Raw genomic sequence first — 18,732 nt, forward strand, 5'->3', positions numbered from 1 at the left:
TGAAACTACTCCATAGCAACGAGTTTCAAACTAAATCGTTATTAATTAATATTTTACTCCATAAGTGCAATCAATTCTTGATCAAAATTGGTTTTTCTTAAACAAAGAGAAATTCTATTTCCTTTTTATGACTCGTTTGATCTCTTTCCCTCTATATTCACATGTATGAGGGTTCTTTTGGGTTTCAAGATAGAATAAGAACTTTTTTTAGCCAAATAGAATAGGAACTTGACATACATAAATATTGTATATAAATTTCTCATGAATAAGGATGTACATGTAAGGGAGCACATATTGCTTAAAATAAACTTAATAGAGGATAAATAATAATTTAACATAAATAAATAGAGATTCCTTATAAACAAGGATGCATATATTGTTTGGAATTATAAGAATACACGTATCATGTTTTGTAATAGAAAAATAATTGAGAAACACACATCTACACTATTAATATTGATAATTTTTTGGTTGCAAATGTATAACATGAAAAATAATAAAAGAAATAACGACAAAAAAGGAAAAAAATTATGTAAGTTCTTATTTTATATTAAATAATAGTTTTACATAAAAAAGAACAACAATTACCAAATAACAAATCATTTTACCAAAAAAATAACAATTCGAATAAAGATGATACATTAATTTTAGAGTATGATTTGTGCGGTACACGAGAGGCATGAAAAATAAATAATTTACCTAACTAAAATAGTAGAGACAAAAAAGTAAAAAAAAAGCAACCAAATCATGCATTTAGAAGAAAAGAAAAAGAAAAAAAAAAATAGTGAACTAAAAGTAACGTACTCCTCAATACATAATAAGAGAATTAGTTTAAAAAAAAAATCGAAATTAAGGTTTTTTCATTAGGTAAAACAAAGACTGGACATTCTACTTATATTTTAATCAAATCAACCAACCAATTTGTCCTAGACCTAGCGTATGATTCAACAAAAAAAAAAGACCTAACATATAAAAGACACTTGCCACATATTACAATAGACCCCACCAAAAATGGGTCAGGCTCATGAAAGAGTCACCAAATTTCTCAAAAATATATAAATTGAATTTATTCGACGCTTGGATCCTTGGAGAAAATTTTTATGACCTTTTTTGGGTCCATCATTGCCTTGAAGAACAAGCATGGACCATGGAATGGGCCAATGGAGCAGCCCAAGTTCGGTTCATCCTATATGTGAGTGAAATTTGTGTCGAGTCAACAGCAGTTTCCTGTGTTACTAGATTGAGATCTTAAAAAAACTCACCCAGCCTGACCCTTTTCCCCACCGAAATCTATAGCCACTTCCCCATCTACAGGGTCATTCCCGTACTTTAGCTCAGTCACCAACATTAAATACACACAAAATGAAAAAAGATAAAAAAAAAAATTTACACGAAGGTTTCGTTCGTCTTTCACCCAGACCAACATCAGGAAGAGAACATATAATAGCAGAGAGAGGAAGCGCCAAGAACGAAGACACTGTTACTAATTACCCTATATTTCTCTCGCCAGAAACCGCACGTGTCGATCTTCCTTCTTCTCACGCTCCAAATTCAAACTTCAGCTACGCTCTTCTCTCCGATCTATCGTCTTATTTCTCCCTTTCTTTTATCGGTAATTTTCTCTTCTTCTCCTTTTTCTGTTTCAATTTTGCTTCGCGCGGTTCAAATCTCGAAGCCTGGCTTTTTTTTCAACGCAAGTTTCCTCGTCCGTTCACTCGCGCGTGCGGGTGAGCGAATTATACGCATTTGCTTCGGTTTTTGACATGGTTTGTGGTTTTGTGTTGAATTTAGGGTTTTCAATTGGAAGCGAGGTTTGAATACATGTGAAGCATTTGCAGCATGAGCATCGACAGCCCCGGACGAGGGGAAAGCTAGGGTTTCGAGGTTCCGACTGTGGAGGGCGAGATTTCCATGGGCGATGGAGGCGTCGCGTGCATGCCCTTGCAGTATATTATGGAGAGGTTGCCGAGTGCTGAGAAGACTGTTTGCCGAGGCAAGAGTGGGAATGGCTTCAATTCCAAGTTGCTCAAGTTTGCTGGCAAGGAGAGGAGGAAGATGAAGCCGAGGAAGAGCGAATTGGGGTTGGACAGAGTGAGCAAGAGAAACAGCAGCAGCAACGATGTTGAGAATGGTGGCGAAGTGGAGAAGAAGCAGCAGCATGAGAAGGTGCAGAAGGAGGAGGTGGAGGAGGGTGAATTGGGCACTTTGAAGTGGCCAAGAGCTGACCTGGAGAATGGGGAGTTTGTGCCGGAGATGCTGCCACTGCCGCCACCGAGGAGAGGCGAGGTTGAGAACGGGGAGATTGTTAGTGAGAAGTGGAAAGCTAGGGAGCTGGAGAAAGGAGAGGTTGGTTTTGGGAAATGGAGGAAAGAGGAGGTGGAAAGAAGGGAGATAGTGAGTGAGAAGGGTGGTAGGAAAGGGGAAGCTGAGAGAGGTGAATATGGGTCGTGGAGAGGAGGAAAAGATGAAATTGAGAAGGGAGAGTTCATTCCAGATAGATGGTATAAGGGAGATTATGATAACAGTAGAAACCGCAGGCACCATTCAGGTAGGGACAAAGGGTGGAAAGCTGAACGTGAACATGAAAGTACACCTTCTTCTGGGAGATATACAGGGGATGACTTTTTTAGAAAGAAGGAGTTGAATAGAAGTGGGAGTCAGCATGTTAAAAGTTCTCCCAGGTGGGAGGGTGGTGGACAACAGCGGAATGTAAGGATCAGTTCAAAGATTGTGCATGACGAGAAGAATGTACACAGCAATGGTAAGGACCATACACGAGATTACTCTTCTGGAAGTCGCTTGAAGAGGCTTGGCAATGATACTGACAGCTATGAGCGGAAGCAATCTGCAGATTATGCCGGATTGAAAAGCAGAAGGCTTTCTGATGATAGCTGCCGCCAAGTTTATTCGGAGAACTATTCTTGTCATTCTCCTCGCTCTGTGGAACGGTCTTACAGGAATAATAATGGTACAAAATTATCAGCAGACAAGTATTCTTGTAGGAATCATGAATCTTCTTTGTCCACCAGACCAGCTTATGACCGGCATGGACGCAGCCCTGGTCATTCTGAGCGGTCCCCACGAGACCGAGGTAGGTATTATGATCATAGGGAGCGCACTCCAGTGCGTCGGTCTCCCTGTGGTCGTGACAGATCTCCATATAACTGGGAGAAATCCCCCTATGGCCGGGAGAAGTCCCCATATATGAGGAACTGGGATAGAAGTCGTCAGCACGATCATAAATTGAGAAGTCCAACGCATGCTGAGCAGTCGCCACCAGATCGAAGTCGGCGTCATGATCGCAGGGATTGTACCCCAAATTTGGCAGAAGCATCTCCCCTTGACCGAGCAAGGAAAAACAGTCGACATGAATCAAGTAGTAAAACCTTATCAAGTGAAAAACATGATTCCCAAAATAGTTGTAAGGATCGTGAAGATAAGCAGATTCAAAGGGAATCAAATTGTTCAAGTACAGAATCTCAAAGTGAAAAAAGTGTGCAAGTTACCATTAAATCTGTTGAGAAAGACATCTGCAGTGAACCTGTAAAGGAACAGCAGAGTTGCAGCCCAACTGTTAGCCACAAAGAATCTCCTCACTCGGAGCCCCCCCCTGAGGAGCTGCCTTCAATGGAGGAAGATATGGACATTTGTGATACCCCGCCACATGTCCCTGTGGTGACAGATTTGTCATCAGGGAAATGGTATTACCTCGACTATGGTGGTGTAGAAAATGGGCCTGCTAAATTGTGTGACATCAAGGTCCTTGTTGACGAAGGTGTACTAATGTCTGATCACTTCATCAAGCACTTAGATAGTGACAGGTGGTTAACAGTTGAAAATGCTGCGTCACCTTTGGTACGTCAGAGCTTTGCATCAATTGCGTCTGATACCATAACTCAACTGGTAAATCCTCCAGAAGCTCCTGGTAATATCTTGTCTGATGCGGCAGATATTCTTCATTCTGCTCCTGATAATCACCAGGAAATGCTAACTCCCTTGCGGCAGCCACGAGTTTGCCCTAATGACAGTGTGTTTACATTTGAACTTTTGGAGGACCTCCACATAGAGGAAAGAGTTAGAAATTTGTTAGAGGGTTATGATGTCACTCCTGGGATGGAACTTGAGGCAATAAAAGGTATTTTGCACTGTCAATGAAATTCTTGAGAATTTCTTTTAAAATAAATCTCAAAATTTGTTGTCAATCTCAACCACCGTCCTCTTTGCTGAGATATCTCATCTTTTTTACCTTGGTTATTGTTATTTATGCTTGCAGAAGCGTTGCAAATGAATTTTGAAAATGCAAAAGGGGAAGGATTGGAAGACTATGAAGGTACGTAATTTCTTTGTGGGTCTTCTCTGTTTTCATCTTTTTTTTTCATGATTTTTTGTTTTTTGTGTTAGATATTTCTTATAAGGGTTATTAAGTTTTTAATCCCTCAACTTTTCCACATTCCAATTTTTAGTTCCTAAAGTATCTTTTGTCCTTATTTTTTTTAACTTTAAGTTCTCCATTAATTTTCTGTCAGTATTTTTAGTCTAAAATTTTTGTCCTTTTTTAGTCCCTCGTTTATTTTATATTTGGGACTAATTTTGAGCAATACAAATAACCGAGGGACTAATGAGCAAAAAATTTTCCAGGGACTAAAAATGTTGATGAAATATTAATAGAGGACTAAATGTTGTAAAAAAAATTGAGGGGCTAAAAACTTAATTAACCTTTCTTATAAAGATGCTGTATTCTGACAAGTTTGACTTTTTTGTAGCATTGTATATTGTGCTATGTTCAAATTGTTGGCCCTTTTTTGGAAATTTTCAATTTGTTTTGGTTTTCTTGTATTTGGCAATATTGAGGATTTTATTGTTGGAATTCTTCATTACTAGTGTTTTGTCTTTTTTATGGAAAGCAGTTTCTTGTTTTCGTTTCTGTTATTTTACTGCTCAGTCATTGACAAGTGGGACCCATTTCTTGATGTTGGCATTACTTGACTGGGGGCTGATAAAAATGTTTGAAACTTGCATATAAGCATTAACAGGTGTGCATTGTCATTTGGAGATAATATTGTTGAGTATTTTAAATCCCCTTATCCGTGCATAGTGGCCAGTCCCAAAAATGCTATAGTTAGCTGCTATTTTTATTTTTTTATAATGTATTCACAAAAAAAGAAAGAAATTACTCAAAATTAATGACATTCATAATTAGCAATAAATATTCATAGGTGACTTTTACTCAAAAGTAATGACATTCGTAATTAACAATAAATAGTCATAGGTGTCTTAAACAAAACATAAAAGTATTAAGGGGGTTTAACTCAGTTGGTTCAATAGGGTGTATGAGTGTTGTAAACCTCCTGATACCGTAATCAATTTCTATGGATAAAAAAAAAGTAAATACCCACAAAAGTCATTACAAGTTTTCGAGATCCAAGTCTCCTTATCATTAGACTACCATTACAACTATAGATTTCAGTTTTGAAAAATGAAACCCCAAAAATAGCCCCTCCCCCTAATCCTGCCAAAAAAAAAAGTTTTTTTTTGGAGTCAACTCACAGTGCTGCTACGGCCGCTATTCAGCCTGCTATTAGGTCTGCTATGCCACTACACTAAATCACTCCACTACGGCATTTGGATTTGGATTTAAAACCTTGCAGCTCTATAGCACGATATTTAAAACCTTGCCATTGTTTCAAGCAAATGCATTTGGATTTTGGAGTTTGTGTCTATAATCTCTCATGTAGTTTTTTTATCGCTCTACAAAATGCTTTGGTGATTATTTATAAAATATAAGGTAACTTGCATTTCATCTTAGGCTTTGCTCTGTTGCTCTTTTGTTATTTCTCTCAGTTGAACAAAAAGTTTGCATTAATCCTTTCATTCATGTATGGTGGTTTGGTTTGTCATTGTATGTTAGCAAATGATTTGGTGGGTTGATCATAAAAATACAAAATTTTGAATTAATTTACATATTGGAGCAATTAAATCACGCTTTCTGATTTTTATTAAAAACAAAAATTTCAAACTTGTCAGATTATTTGTAATTTTTACATCATATATGGAACTTAAAATTGCAATTCCGTTCATTTTGTTATGCCCATGCACCCAAGACTAGTTTGTGGATTATGTTTATCCTTCATCTGCATAAGTTCAAACATAAATGGATATGCACTTAAGAGTTAGCTGTGCCATGACAAAAGTATCTTTGTCTATGTTCAGGCTTTCTTTGGAGTGTTTCCTGCGTTGGGGAAGATTGGGATTCAAGTACTGATTTAGCATCAAGAGATTCTGAATCTCAGTCAAGTATGTCCTGTGATAAGGATAATGGACATGCCTTCGGTGTTTCTAGTGACTGGTTTTCCACCCGTTGGTCATGTAAAGGTGGTGACTGGAAGAGGAATGATGATGCCCAAGATAGATATTCAAGAAAGAAACTTGTCCTAAATAATGGTTTTCCTTTATGTCAAATGCCAAAGTCTGGATGTGAAGATCCTCGTTGGCCTCAAAAAGATGACTTGTATTTTCCTTCTCAAAGCAGGAAGCTTGATCTTCCTCTGTGGGCTTTCTGTGCTGATGAGCGGGATGATTGCAGTGTTGCAAGCAAATCAGTTCAAAGTAAGCCTGCTTCTGTGAGAGGAGTGAAAGGCAATGTTCTTTCGGTGGTCAGGATAAATGCATGTGTAGTTAAGGACCAGGGATCATTGGTCTCTGAGTCACGCCACAAGACTAGGGTCAAGGAAAGACATCATTCAAGGCCAGCTCGGCCCTTCTCTTCAATCAGTGATAGCAAGAGATCATCAACTGAACAAGATCAGTCAAAAGCTGTTAGTGATCAAGTTTCTTACCAGATCTTGGAATTCATTAACACCCCTAAAGATCATCGTTGTACTATCCGGGAGTTGCAATTACATTTGGGTGACTGGTATTATCTTGATGGTTCTGGGCGTGAAAGGGGACCATCATCATTTTCAGAGTTACAGTATTTCGTAGATCAAGGTATCATAAAAAAACATAGTAGTGTGTTCAGGAAAAGTGATAAACTATGGGTTCCTATTACCTCTGCAACAGAAACTTCTGATGGCAGTCTCATGGACCAGCAAGAAAGCAGTTCGATATCTGGTGCGTGCTCTGGTTTTCCATCAAAGCAAACTCAAGTTGTTTCATGTGGCGAACCTTACACAAATTCAAGTTTATTTAACAGCTTACATCCTCAGTTTGTTGGTTATACTCGTGGGAAGCTACATGAACTGGTAATGAAATCATATAAAAGCCGGGAGTTTGCTGCAGCTATAAATGAGGTTTTAGATCCCTGGATCAATGCAAGACAACCAAAGAAGGAAATTGAAAAACAAATATATTGGAAATCAGGTATTGATTAGTTCTTTGATTTTTGATTTGTCCACCCCTCTTCCTTGACTATGGTTGTAAATTTTTAATCTTTTTTTTTGGTTCAAACCTTTTTTTTTAAAAAAATATTAGTGATTGGGCAACTAATTTGTTTCTTTTTAGACTAATATATCAGATTCACTAGTATAAATTGAACTCATTTGCTAGCAAATATAACCTTCTGACCAATGTTTGTGGCTTGTCATTTGCTCCTGTGTGGTAGTGTGCCTTAGATTGGTCTATCATGGAAAATTTGATTCAAATGGTCTCCTGATTTAATTTTATTAATTTATTTTCTTGTTGTGTATGTGTGTTGGGGCATGTAAATTTTAGAAGGCGATGCACATGCTGCCAAAAGAGCCCGGATGCTGGTTGATGATAGTGAAGATGACATTGATTTGGAAGATGGGGATGTTAATATCGAGAAGGATGAATCCACTTTTGAAGATCTATGTGGTGATGCTACTTTCCCTGAAGAAGAAATTGGTATTACTGATACTGATTTGGGAAGCTGGAGCAATTTGGATGGTCATGTGTTAGCACGGGTCTTCCATTTTTTGAAATCTGATTTGAAGTCCCTTGTTTTTGCTTCAATGACTTGCAAGCACTGGAGAGCTGCTGTAAGGTTTTATAAAGAAGTGTCAATACAGGTCAATTTATCATCCTTAGGTCATTCCTGCACCGATACCATGTTGTGGAACATTTTGGTAGGTTTCATATATATATATATATATATATACATATATTTGGAAATTCACATTTTCTGGAATATTTCTCATTCTTTTTTTTCCTCTAATGTGATTATTTGTTTGCAGAATGCTTACGAGAAAGACAAGATCAATTCTGTTATTCTAAGGGGTTGTGTCAATATTACGGCTGACATGCTTGAGAAAATTCTTTTTTCATTTCCTGGTTTATTTACAATAGACATTAGAGGGTGCAACCAGTTTGGAGAGCTGACTCTTAAATTTGCCAATGTGAAATGGATCAAGAGCCGAAGTTCCCACTTGACTAAAATTGCAGAGGAGTCTCATAAAATTAGAAGCCTTAAACATATTACAGAGCTAACCTCATCTGTTTCCAAATCCATTAGTTTAGGTATAGATGATTTTGGTCAATTGAAGGATTACTTTGATAGTGTGGATAAGAGAGATAACAAGCAGTTATTCCGTCAAAACTTGTACAAGCGGTCAAAACTATACGATGCTAGAAAGTCCTCCTCCATTCTATCCAGGGATGCTCGTACAAGACGTTGGGCAATCAAGAAATCTGAAAGTGGTTATAAGAGAATGGAGGAATTCCTTGCTTTAAGACTAAGGGAAATTATGAAGACAAACTCTTGCGACTTTTTTGTGCTGAAGGTACTGTGCAGAATTCTTTTAATGTCACTATCATGAAGTTCCGCTTTGTTACTCATGATTTTTTTTGGCTTATTTTTTCTTCGTTAATAGGTTGCAGAAATTGAGGCTAAAATGAAAAGTGGTTATTATAGTAGTCGTGGGTTGAATTCTGTGAAAGAAGACATAAGTAGAATGTGCCGTGATGCAATAAAGTAAGTTCTCTTTCTGTTGTTTTGCTTTTTCCATTGGGAGATGGTGATTATTCTCACTTTTTTCTGATGCCAGGGTTATATTATTGTTGTTGGACACATTGAAATGAAGATGATAGGGCTTATTAGTTTATGATGACAAGGATACAAAGACCCTTTAGTTTGTCTTTTTTTGTCAAAATCCTGATTGAGTGCTGTATGTTCTTGCCATGGAGCTGTTTTATTCTGAGGTGTATGCATAATCTCTACTGCTTTGCAATTGTAGTTATCTTTCATCTATGCTAAATTTGTTGGGTTTGCATGTCTCAGTTGTTTTGCATCCTGATATTATCTTCAAAATTTACATATTATATGTTGCAGTTGTCTCTGTTTATGGACTTGTTCATTTAGCTCATGTTTCTCTGGTCATTCAAAATGTGGGTGTGTTTCATCTGACAACCACATTTTTCTTGTATTTTTTATCTAATATTTATGTTAAATTTTTAATGTGTTCATATGGTTATTACAGAGTGAAGAATCGAGGTGATGCTAGTGACATGAATCATATTATCACATTGTTTATTCAGCTTGCAACACGGCTGGAAGAGAGTTCTAAATCTGTGCAGGATAGAAATGCGCTACTGAAATCATGGGACAATGACTTGCCTGCAGGGTCCTGTTCTACTTTCTCAAAGTATAAGAAGAATAGATTGGTGAATGAAAGGAAGTATAGGAGTAATGGAACTCATGGTGGTTTGGATAATGTCGAATATACCTCTGATAGAGAAATTAGGAGGCGCTTATCAAAGTTGAACAAGAAATCTATGGACTCAGAGAGTGAAACATCTGATGATGATCTTGATAAGTCTTATGAAGAAGGGAAGAGTGACACTGATACTACAACATCTGACTCTGAAAGTGACCGAGAAGTACATCCAGAAAGTCTAAGTAGGGAGTCAAGAGGGGATGGATACTTTACGTCTGAGGAAGAGTTGGGTTTTATAACTGATGATCGAGAGTGGGGTGCTCGCATGACAAAAGCAAGTCTAGTTCCTCCAGTTACTAGGAAATATGAAGTCATTGACCAATATTGCATTGTAGCTGATGAGGAGGATGTGCGAAGGAAGATGAGGGTTTCATTACCAGATGACTATGCTGAGAAGCTGAGTGCACAAAAGAATGGCACTGAGGAGTCAGATATGGAACTTCCTGAAGTAAAAGATTACAAACCTAGAAAGCAACTAGGAAATGAGGTTATTGAGCAAGAAGTTTATGGAATTGATCCTTATACACACAATCTTTTGCTTGATTCTATGCCAGAGGAGTTAGATTGGTCTCTGCAGGAGAAGCATTTGTTTATAGAAGATACACTCCTTCGAACATTGAATAAGCAAGTTAGGAATTTTACTGGAAATGGAAGTACTCCGATGAGCTACTCGTTGCGGTCTGTTATTGAAGATATTAAAAAGTTCGCCGAGGAGGATTGTGATGCGAGAATGGTTAAAATGTGCCAAGGTATTCTAAAGGCCATAGACAGTCGTCCAGATGACAAATATGTAGCTTATAGGAAGGTATATGTTTTTTTTGTTAGTAACAACAAGTTAACAGTTATCTTCCCATAGTTTTCTAGTGTTTCGTCTGCTCTGTTTGTTTTCTGCCTTTGAACTGTTATTTTTCATGGTTCTTATACTATCTGTTGGGATGGGTCATGCAGGGGCTTGGTGTTGTTTGCAACAAGGAAGAAGGCTTTGCTGAAGATGATTTTGTTGTGGAGTTTCTGGGAGAGGTATTGCTTAATGGAAATACACCCATGAAACTTAGTTCTTTGATTATTTAATTTCCAATGCCTATGTTTCTTCGTGCTTGTTCATACTTTGGACTAAATGCTGGTTTCCAATGTAATGTTAAATATTTAAGAAATGATCCATCTAAAGAGTGAATATAAAACTGAATTTGTTGTGTCTCTTTTTACATGATTAAACTACTCTTGATCTATTCTCTGCAAAAAGTACAAATCTATACATTTCTGTATTTTACATATGAAACATAATGTCAAATACCTAAGCAATAATCCATTCTATTCGCTAAAGAGAATAGAAAACTCTGCAGACACACAATTTGTTTTGTATTCTCTATTGTGATTAAACCAGTTATGATCTATTTTCTAAAAATCTAGGTATGTTTATCTTTTGCACATGCAGCATATGAAGTATGCAGTAATTTACCCTCTGATTTGTGCCTATAACAAATTGTGGCCTATTAGATCCTCGACTTATCTAGTTAGCCTCAGGGATTTGAACTATTTCTGAAATTGCTAGCTAAGGTTTTGTATAAAAAACTTCATTCACAATAGATATAGGTGTCTATTCTTTTCAATTGATGTGCTCTTCTGGTTCAGTGTATCTCATGCACATAACCTTCTAGTTTAGAAATTTAGGCTATTGTTTCATATGTTTATATGCTTTTGTGTTGGTGAGGCATTATAGTTTCTGTTATATTGTTTTCATAGGTTTATCCTGTGTGGAAGTGGTTTGAGAAACAAGACGGGATTCGATCTCTGCAGAAAGATAGTAAAGATCCAGCACCAGAATTCTATAACATCTACCTTGAGAGGCCAAAGGTGCCCGTCCCTTCAAAATATCGAGTTTATGATATTTAACTTGATATGGTTAATCCATCTTCCATTCTATACTGATCCAATCTTACAATTTTCATGACAGGGTGATGCTGATGGGTATGACCTAGTTGTTGTTGATGCCATGCACATGGCTAATTATGCCAGTCGAATATGTCATTCTTGCCGACCTAATTGTGAAGCCAAGTAAGTTGTTTGTCATTTTATGTTATATTTGCCCACTTATTCAGCTCCTGATACTAGCTAGTTCTCCTCAAATTTCATCAGAAATAAAAAAAATCCCAAAATTTCCTCTTCAAACTCTAATATCAAATTTCCACTAAAGTTTTGGCTTCCAAACTTAATTGTTTATTTCATATCCCATGTCAATTATTAATCCCCAATTATTTGAATAGAAAATAAGATTTTAATGATTTTATGCAAAAAAAAAAGAATATACTCATTTAGTTTCTTCAGTGGAAGTAAAATTTCTAGGTTTCTTTTGACAAGAACTTTCAACTAGTTGGTTGATACATCTTCCATTTCTTTTTTGCCTCTTTGCTTGGCTGTGGCAAGAAAGCTGCTGAGGGACCTAGCCTATGTGATACAAATATTGTATTTAAATCTATGTATTCTGACTTGAGTTTGAGATTTAACCAATTGACACATTTTTTCTGTATTCTATCTCTAATTTGTCCTTAGCAATGGCTCAGGGTTATTTATTAGTTAGCTGAAGATTATATTTCTATGTTTCAATCCTTTTGTTATGATTTTTAATTGTTATATCATTTCTGCTAATTATCTGTTATTATTTTCACTGTTTTTTCAGGGTTACCGCTGTTGATGGTCAATATCAAATTGGTATTTATAGTCTTCGTGAAATTCAACATGGTGAGGAGATCACTTTCGACTATAATTCTGTAACAGAGGTTTGTCCTGTTACTGGCTGACTTTTGTCTGTTCTATACCATGAGATAAATGTATCTTCAGTATATCTTTGTCTAATGAGTACCTTTCATCTCACGGTAGAGCAAGGAGGAGTATGAAGCGTCAGTTTGTTTGTGTGGAAGCCAAGTATGCCGAGGGAGCTATCTGAATCTGACTGGTGAAGGAGCTTTCCAAAAGGTTTGGACTTGTAGGAAATTTGACTTATAGGTGCTAAGAAAAGATAAAAGGAGACATGTAAATATTCTTAATTCGTCAATGGAATTACTGGACATGCTTGCTTGTTGGTACTTGGTAGTGTTTTTCACATGAAACCTGAAACCCTGGCTTGGGTTGCTTTAGAATAATTTAGTTTCTATTATTGAACTTTTTTTCTAATTTGGTTACTTTATCTGTTAACTGGAATATGTTGTCTGTTCTCTCAGGTTCTGAAGGACTCTCATGGAATTCTCGATCGGCATTGTTTGATGCTAGAAGCTTGTGAATTAAATTCTGTGTCTGAAGAGGACTATAATGACCTGGGAAGAGCTGGTTTAGGCAGTTGTTTGCTCGGAGGCCTGCCGGATTGGCTTGTTGCGTATGCGGCTCGCCTTGTATGTGCCTTCATCTGTCAACAATGTTTTTATGTTTTTGTGGTTCTTTGTGTATCAATTTTCCCTAACATATATGCTATGGTGAAGGTGAGATTCATCAATTTTGAAAGAACAAAACTTCCTGAAGAAATTCTAAAGCATAATCTAGAAGAAAAAAGAAAATATTTTTCAGATATAATTCTTGAAGTTGAAAGGAGTGATGCCGAGGTTCAGGTTCGCTCTCTGTCTGTTGGTCTACTTTCCTTCATCCACTTTATTATCACGAGATGACATTTGTAATATTGTATTCTCATTTTTCATCCAAACATTTAATCCTTTTATCCCATTTTTTGTATGACTCAGGCTGAGGGAGTATACAACCAAAGGCTTCAGAATCTTGCTGTCACTCTTGATAAGGTGATTCTGCACTCTGCTATCCATATTTCCTTTTTCACTATTCTTGTTTTTGATGTTGATAAGAAGAAAAACACTTTGCATTTAAAATATGATCATAGAGGAGAGAAATGGTAAAGGCCAATGCTTTTGGTGTGGGCTTGTTGTTAACCATTAATGACTGAGCCGATACTGTTAAGATAAAGAAGCTACATGGTATGTCAGTTTCTAAGATGGTCAATAATTTTGTAGTATCTCCTGATGTACGTCAAGCATTTCACTGATACACAAATATATGTATTTTGAACTCAAGAAATGTCAACTCTTAATGTGCTGTATTATCTCGTTGTAAATCCTTACTTTTCCCATTAATTTTGCCTCCTGTAGTTCACAGATGATGCTTATTTTTAATGGGGTATTACAGGTAAGGTATGTTATGAGATGTATTTTTGGCGATCCACGGAAAGCACCACCTCCTCTTGAGAAGCTCAGTCCTGAAGCAACTGTTTCCTTTCTCTGGAAAGGAGAGGGTTCATTTGTTGAGGAGCTTGTTCAGTGCATAACTCCTCATGTTGAAGAAGGCATCTTGAATGATCTCAAGTTTAAAATTCATGCTCACGATCCTTCAAATTCTGGAGATATTCAAAAAGAGCTTCGTAAATCTCTGTTATGGTAATTGGTTCGCTCATCTAGTTGGTCTTATGTTTATTTTAACTTAACCTGGTGGAACTCACAATCTTTACAATTTACCTTTCTCCGATTTTCAAAGGTTGAGGGATGAGGTCCGAAATCTTCCTTGTACATATAAATGTCGGCATGATGCTGCTGCTGACTTAATCCATATTTACGCTTATACCAAGTACTTCTTTAGAATACGGGTATGTTTTTCTACTGCCAATACTAAGCTACATGATAAAGTTAAAAATATCTTGTCATTTTTTAATTTAAATTTGGAATCTGAAAACAGTTTTATTTTTTATCTTGCAGAATTATCAAACCATTACATCACCACCTGTCTATATTAGTCCACTTGACTTAGGTCCCAAGTACACTAACAAGCTGGGAGCAGAATTTCAGGAGTATCGAAAGATATATGGTGAAAATTATTGTTTAGGACAGCTGATATTTTGGCATAACCAGAGTAATGCAGATCCTGATCGTAGCCTGGCTAGAGCCAGCAGGGGTTGCTTGTCTTTACCAGACACCAATTCCTTTTATGCCAAGGCTCAGAAGCCATCACGACATTGTGTTTATGGTCCAAGGACCGTTAGATCTATGCTGGCTAGAATGGTTAGTTTTTTTAAAAACTATATCCTTTTAAGTTATTCTGTTCTTGTGTTTTTCATCCTAGGTAGGCTCTGTATTTAGGAAATAACAAATAGGATATGTCTATCTAATAGGATATAGTTTACCCAAAAATGATGGGGTTCTGTTAGCAATAACTAACAAGCTGTTATCCCCAGTAGGCAAAATGATTCTAGTGATCAATGACAAGCAAGACATGTTACATGGCTCTTATATGCTTCTATGAGCCTTGATCAGATCCAGATCCTTTATTTAAGTAGCTTTCTGAACACTGTTAGGAGTGACATGCTTAAAGGCTAGCCCGGATATGCTCTTTGTGATTTTCTGTCTTTGACATTGGTGATTAACCGATTATCTATTTTTGTCTATCCAGGAGAAGCTGCCGCAGAGATCTTGGCCCAAAGACCGGATATGGTCATTCAAAAGTTCTCCGAAATTCTTTGGTAGCCCAATGTTAGATGCTGTAGTTAATAACTCTCCGCTGGACAGGGAGATGGTTCATTGGTTTAAGCACAGACCTGCCATATTCCAAGCCATGTGGGATCGTTAAAATTTTGCATGGTTTGGGGAATTTTGGTCAGAGCACACTCGATAATTTTTAGATATGGAATGGTTCATCATTCAGAGCTGCCTACTGCCTGTTTTAGCTTGGGGGGGTCTGTAATTATTAATCCAAAAGCTTCGTTCCTTGTACCGCTTTTTAGTCATTCTTGTGTACAGTTTTCTTTGCCATTGATTTGTAATTCTTTTGATTGTAGGGAATTGTTTAACACTTATGTAATATTAAATGAAAGTTAGGAAGAAAAAAAAAAGGTTAATTCCAGTCACTGCTGTGTTCTCATCTTCTGTTATTACATAGGGCAGTTTTTTATATACTATTAAAGCGTGCACTGTAATTTTCCCCATGAATGGTCCCCAGAGGTGATGCCTACAAATATTCGGATTGAGTTCGCTTTGGAAACTTACAATTGCGTGAGTGTATACTATACTATAGTAGTTTAATGAAGAATGCTGAAGGTGACGTTGCTTCTATTGTGGTGTCCTATTGGCACTAATGAGGTGGCACTTGTTGCAAACACTGATGCTGGCCTCTTTGTACTGAACTGGCACATGAGATAACCAGTAGCTGATAACCAACATTACGGATGGAGAAATGATTATTACCGACACTAACTCGTTTGTCCTTTTTCTCTCTCGTGTGCTTTTTGGCTGCGTGGTACTGGTAGATGACTAGACGCTACATGGGTGTGTTGATATTGTCCTCCCCATTTTGGGGTGGATTGAGATGGAAAAAAGAGGATAGAGAGAAGAGAAAAAGGTGGTGAGAGAGTTGGAGTGGAAGTAGAATGGAACAATTTTTTTACCAGTGTAGTTTTTTGTTGTAAATTATTAGCTGCTAATTGTTAACTAGTGAGAACTGTGGTCATTTTTTGAATGGAAAAGTTACTAGAACCCCTTTTTAAAACCTAAAGAGAAAGGAAAAGTGAGAGAAATGTAAGTATAATGTGATAGGAAGAGTTTAAAAAATGATTGGTGTAAATGGACTCTATAATATGTGATAATATGTCATTTCTTTTTTAGGATAAACTAATTCAATTAAAAGTTAAATTGGGTCATTAAGTTAATATTTTTTTTTTGAAATAAACTGCAGCGTGAATTGTATTTTTTTAGGTGAATGTGTGAATTGTATAACATAATATAATATAAATAATGTTTGATAGACATCCAAATGCCCATCAACAATTAGAAAGATAACAAAAATATAAAAAAAGTGACAGATTTATAAAAGATATGATGTGATAATAAGACAAAAAAAAAGAGAAAAAAATATATTAAATAGGTGTTAATTGAAAAGGGTGTCCAAATATAGTTGTGATATAAATACAAATACAATCTTGAAAATCTAACTCATGAATGATGAAATTGTACTCCAAAGCCTAAAATTAAATTCATCCCAACAAAGAAAAAACCACAGAGGTAATCCAAAATGCACGACAAATACTCCTAGCATCTAATATCACAATAATACGGTACCAAATAAAAAAAATGAACAAAGCAATCAGTGGTTTGTGGTCTCAGCAACATAAAAAAAAGAAGCAATTTAGTGTTAGAGCTTTTGTTAGTTGTGAGTTGTCATAGTTGGGGTGTCGGTAAAGGTAGCCTGTGTTGATGGCAGGTGTCCTATATTAAAGCCAAGAGTCTCAGAGCCTACAGCCTAGAGGAGACATTATTATTGAAGAGAGCCAAGTCTCCTTCGTTGATTTTGTTTTCTCCACTTCTATACTCCAAACACCTGAACCAACAATTTATTATGTTAGTCCAAACTAATTAATTAATTCCGATTTCTTTTTTATAATATGATCGGATTCATTATCTGGTTATAATGTATACGAGTCATGATTACTTTTTGATGACATTCACATGTCTGAGTTTGTCTGGAGGTTGCGCTGCGTGACGGAAGAATTGCTTTACTTTATTAAAACAAAAACGAAGCAGAATTAAATCGAAACTGCGTAACTGGAATTGCATGCATGCAGTTTCGATTTGGTTTTATTTTTTGTATTACCCTATTACATAGAAATTTCATTACTCAACTTTTCTAGAAAGATGATTTTTTTATGGATTAATTTTTGTACAAAACGCACGAACATGCGGTTTCCGTCAAATGTCGTTTCATTTTATTTTATTAAATATATATTTGTTTTTTAAAATTAAATGACACTTTTTTTATCTTTAACTTTTGATGCTTTTGTTGCATCTGATCGTACTCAGTCTCAAACAACCACTCTCTCTCTCTCTCTCTCATAGCAATTGTACAATGCTTTTCAAAATAAAACAAAAATTGATCTTATCCCTTTATGAAGTTGTTGCTTTCGTAAGTCGTCTTTATTTTTGTTCCCACAATTCTGTTATAACATTTGTCCTTTGCTGGTTCTGGGATAACAAATGAGAAAACACATTTTCTTAAAAAAAACTATTTTGTTATAAATCATATATTGGACAAATTAACTAGAACAACTAATTTAAAGCATACCTTTTGTAGTAATTTGTTTGCTTTCGTTCCTAAGTGTAACATGGATCATCTTTGTTTAGTGTAGCAAATGTAATAATTTTCATATTTTTTTTCATGTAAGAGTAAAAACACGTATTATTGTGCATACTTATATGATTAAATTGGATCATCTTCAAGCAAAATTGTAATTTAGATATTCTATTTTCTTCTTTTAAGAGTGGTTTTATGATTTGAATATAATAGCATCGTATAACTCGTGATTTGTATTCAAGATGCAAGTTGAAAATTAAATGGTTGTTCGTACTGAGAAATTCCAAAATCAAGCACAATAATTTGTTATTACGTACTGGAAATAAATACGTATTTGTCTTTATATATATTCACCGGAAATTTGATTAAAATTGCACATCAAACTACTCTGGGTAAAAAATGATATAACTACCAACTATCTATGCAAGAGGCTGTATAAATAACTAAATAAAATATTAATTTTGTCTGGTTACACTTGTAGGTTCTAAAAACAATTTTGTCTCACACCTTATTCCACAACGACAAAATGAACAACACCTTTAACAATATAGAAATAAATATATCCATCGGTAACAATGTACCCCATCACTTGGTTAATCTATCCTATATTATATTCATTTTTAAATTAAATTCTAATAATTTCTAAAAAAATAAATTATAAATTATAAATTAATTAATTTATTATAAATTTAAAATACAATTTATATATTTTCTTACACGATGTCATAAGAAAAGTAGTTTTATTGTAAATAACAAAACTCTTTTTTCTTTATAATACTAATTAACAGTTCTATGCTAATCCATTACTAATTTTGATGTACCGAATGGTTTATATATTTATTGATCGAAATTCAGTCCTATCTCTCTCTTTCTCAGCTAGCTGAGTCTAAGTTACTAGCATGTTTAATTTAGTTTACCGTTACTAAGTTGGAATTGGAAGAGTACTAGTACTAGT

At 35.8% G+C, this 18,732-nt stretch overlaps 1 protein-coding gene across 2 annotated transcripts; it reads left to right on the top strand.

Annotated features, from left to right (window-relative positions):
- The first annotated feature begins 1,352 nt into the window (after positions 1–1,352).
- LOC100776205 (histone-lysine N-methyltransferase ATXR3) lies at positions 1,353–15,561 on the top strand. Of its 2 annotated transcripts, XM_006594811.4 has the most exons (20): positions 1,361–1,612; positions 1,792–4,135; positions 4,274–4,330; positions 6,211–7,359; positions 7,711–8,084; positions 8,193–8,738; positions 8,829–8,929; positions 9,435–10,476; positions 10,620–10,691; positions 11,415–11,525; positions 11,626–11,726; positions 12,349–12,448; positions 12,549–12,644; positions 12,890–13,057; positions 13,145–13,270; positions 13,400–13,453; positions 13,854–14,101; positions 14,199–14,307; positions 14,417–14,719; positions 15,108–15,561. In XM_006594811.4, exons 2-20 carry the CDS (start codon positions 1,912–1,914, stop codon positions 15,282–15,284), a joined length of 7,158 nt encoding a protein of 2,385 aa, XP_006594874.1. In that variant the 5' UTR covers positions 1,361–1,612; positions 1,792–1,911; the 3' UTR covers positions 15,285–15,561. The 2 variants fall into 2 exon arrangements, with proteins under 2 accessions (XP_006594875.1, XP_006594874.1); XM_006594812.4 differs by lacking the exons at positions 14,199–14,307; positions 14,417–14,719; positions 15,108–15,561 and having other exon boundaries at positions 1,353–1,612; positions 13,817–13,913.
- Positions 15,562–18,732: the final 3,171 nt, after the last annotated feature.

This window comes from Glycine max, chromosome 13, assembly GCF_000004515.6.
Source record: "Glycine max cultivar Williams 82 chromosome 13, Glycine_max_v4.0, whole genome shotgun sequence".
Lineage (NCBI taxonomy): Eukaryota > Viridiplantae > Streptophyta > Magnoliopsida > Fabales > Fabaceae > Glycine > Glycine max.

Coding starts and splice junctions, on each gene's coding strand:
- LOC100776205 (XM_006594811.4), top strand. CDS start 1,912: ATGGGCGATGGAGGCGTCGCGTGCATGCCCTTGCAGTATATTATGGAG. Junction 4,331..6,210: donor AGGATTGGAAGACTATGAAG/GTACGTAATTTC, acceptor GTCTATGTTCAG/GCTTTCTTTGGAGTGTTTCC. Junction 11,526..11,625: donor TCTACCTTGAGAGGCCAAAG/GTGCCCGTCCCT, acceptor TTTTCATGACAG/GGTGATGCTGATGGGTATGA.